At 32.1% G+C, this 2,454-nt stretch overlaps 1 protein-coding gene across 1 annotated transcript in view; it reads right to left on the bottom strand.

The window, feature by feature from the left end:
• Window positions 1-370: 370 nt before the first annotated feature.
• LOC129742286 (B-cell receptor CD22-like) overlaps window positions 371-2,454 on the bottom strand; it is a 21,101-nt gene continuing 19,017 nt past the window's right edge. The window contains exon 5 of the mRNA XM_055734168.1: window positions 371-495. Coding sequence (XP_055590143.1) covers window positions 371-495 — 125 coding nt within the window. The remainder of the gene's footprint in view (window positions 496-2,454) is intronic.

Consider the following 2,454-nt stretch of genomic DNA (forward strand, 5'->3'; position numbering starts at 1 on the left):
AAATTTTCCAAATCTCACCCCGTCAGTCTTTGTTGCAAGCAGTGGTTTTTGCTACTCTGACGGCGACGGCTAATCAGCAGCAGCAGCAGCAAGCAATAGAGAAGGAGATTTCACGTCATGAGATTTCCGCATTTGAGGAGAACGTTCGTCACCGAAGATCAAACATCAAACAGTCGTCTCAAAAGTTACAGCGAACAATCCGGTGCCATTTCCCATGCTTATCAATCACTGGATGAGGTTGGTTTTGACTGTTTGATTGAGTGTTAACTCAAATGGTTGGTTTCCCCAAAAGTTTCTAACTCATTGGAACTGTGGTTACCCTTCAAATAAAGCTCAGATTTATTCAATTGATTCTTCTTAAATTTTTGGACTATACTGTAGGTAATTTCAAACAAGGATGGTCTAAATCCACTCGTTCACTCAATCGCGATGCACTCTTCAACGATTCACTCAAGCGCTCTTTCGGATCTCGCGAATCTTTGTCTGAACCGAACGCTGGGGAAAAAGAATAACGTTGATCGAATCTGTTTGTGAGTGCTGCTGGTTTTGAACGTTGGGCGCTTGCATACGGGCAGGTTTGAATCATGCAATGATGCAATCATCGACTTTCCTGGCTCCAGATATTCGTTCGCTGATCCGATTCAACTGGTTCAACTGAAAGAAGGAATCGAATCGGCAAATGATTGGCCCGCCGTTCGTTCAGATATCTTTCAATCGCCGCACACAGTATTTAACAAAAAAAATCATTGCGGCCAAACGGTACACGGTAGACATTTGAATTCTTCGCAACATGTTCATATTTTTTTATGATCTTTCTTATTTTCAAAGAAAAAAACTGATTTTATTGCCAAGGGATATGAAAAATAAGTTTAAAACGTTGATGTACCGTAAACTGGGGGAACTTTGATCAGCGGGGTAACTTTGATTAACATGAAATTTTTGCAGATAATCATCATTAACTTAGTCAAAAGATAAAATATCTGCTAACTGTATACTGCGTTTGAAAGCCTATGAATTGAGCTACAAATAAGCTAAATTTGGTTTTTATTAGAAGATTTTTTATATTACTTAAACTATAATTTCAAAATCTCAAAATATCTCATTTTTTGAAGGCTCACAAACAATCATCTCTTCTGATCAAATTTTAGCATTTAGGAGCAGATGGTTGGTTAATGCAAAAGTTCACTTTTTTCTTGTTGTAAGTTTAGTATAAGTGTTATTTTTATGGTCATTTAATGATAGTTTTTGAATATTAAAAAAAACGGTCATTTTCCATGAAAAACCCTGAGAAGAACAAATGGATAAAATCATATCAAATGGTTAAGTTTGAAGAAAAAAATGAACATGGGAACAGAGCGAGGATTTAGGGAATTACATGAAGATAAAATTTCGTTTGTTTTTTAAGGTAAAAAAATATTGAGAATTGTTTATATTTTTGCCCCTAAATGTATGCAGCAACATTGTCCATCTTTTGAGTATATTTGTTTCGAGATAAAATTTGAAAGCATGTTAAAATACATTAATCAAATTTGGGATTTTTTTGGCAGTAATAGAGAATTTTTTTTTTTAAATAAGGTTTTAAGTCAATTATCAACTTTCCCAAGACCGCTGGAAATTTTGACATTTGAGAGAAAAGTTATTGAAGTTTTCTTTTTGAAAATTTTGTCCAAATTTGCAAAACGGGTATTGAAAGTTGTTGAATGAGCTCAAATATTCATTGTCAAATATTTAATGACTTCCTTGAGTGATGTGAGGAATAGTTGTAATCAAATATTTTGGGTCTTTTGCATAATTCAATTTTTATTTTAAGTGTTGTATCTCTGAAACAAGAACATCCAATGAGATATAATTAATTGACTCAAAAAAAATCTTTCCATGTGTTTCCATGTACGCTTGTTTGTTTATCAATTATCAAAAATCAATTTTACCCAAAACTGACCAATTTTGAAATTTACACACGCCATTTCACTAAAACTAGAGGTGAGAGACTAAATTTGACAAATGTTTTGAATTTTAAGACGCAAATTTTTTCCAAAATCCGTTTTTGAAACAAAGGTACCAAAAATGCTGTTTCCCTGTGTTATTTATTAATATAAAAATGAAGATTAGTTTGGATTATAATTTGTTCAAATTTGAAACTAATCATGAGTTTTTTTCATCACAAAAGGCTAAATTTTGAAAAAAAAAAATAACAACACTATGAACAAAAATTGGCAATGTGGTAAATATATGAATAATAAATGTATGATGAAAACATTATAAACTTAAGATTAAACTATCGCAAAGTTTAGACAAAAAACACATTTAGAACATTTGGAGTCAGTTGGCGTATAGGAATTTTAAACCTATTTGTTTCATTATTGCTGAACAAACACCTGATCTTCAATGCAAAAATCTTTTAGTCGTTAAAAAGATAAATATATTAATTAGAAATTGTCGAAACATTCGTTTTTA

This window comes from Uranotaenia lowii, chromosome 2, assembly GCF_029784155.1.
Source record: "Uranotaenia lowii strain MFRU-FL chromosome 2, ASM2978415v1, whole genome shotgun sequence".
NCBI classification, from domain to species: Eukaryota; Metazoa; Arthropoda; class Insecta; order Diptera; family Culicidae; genus Uranotaenia; species Uranotaenia lowii.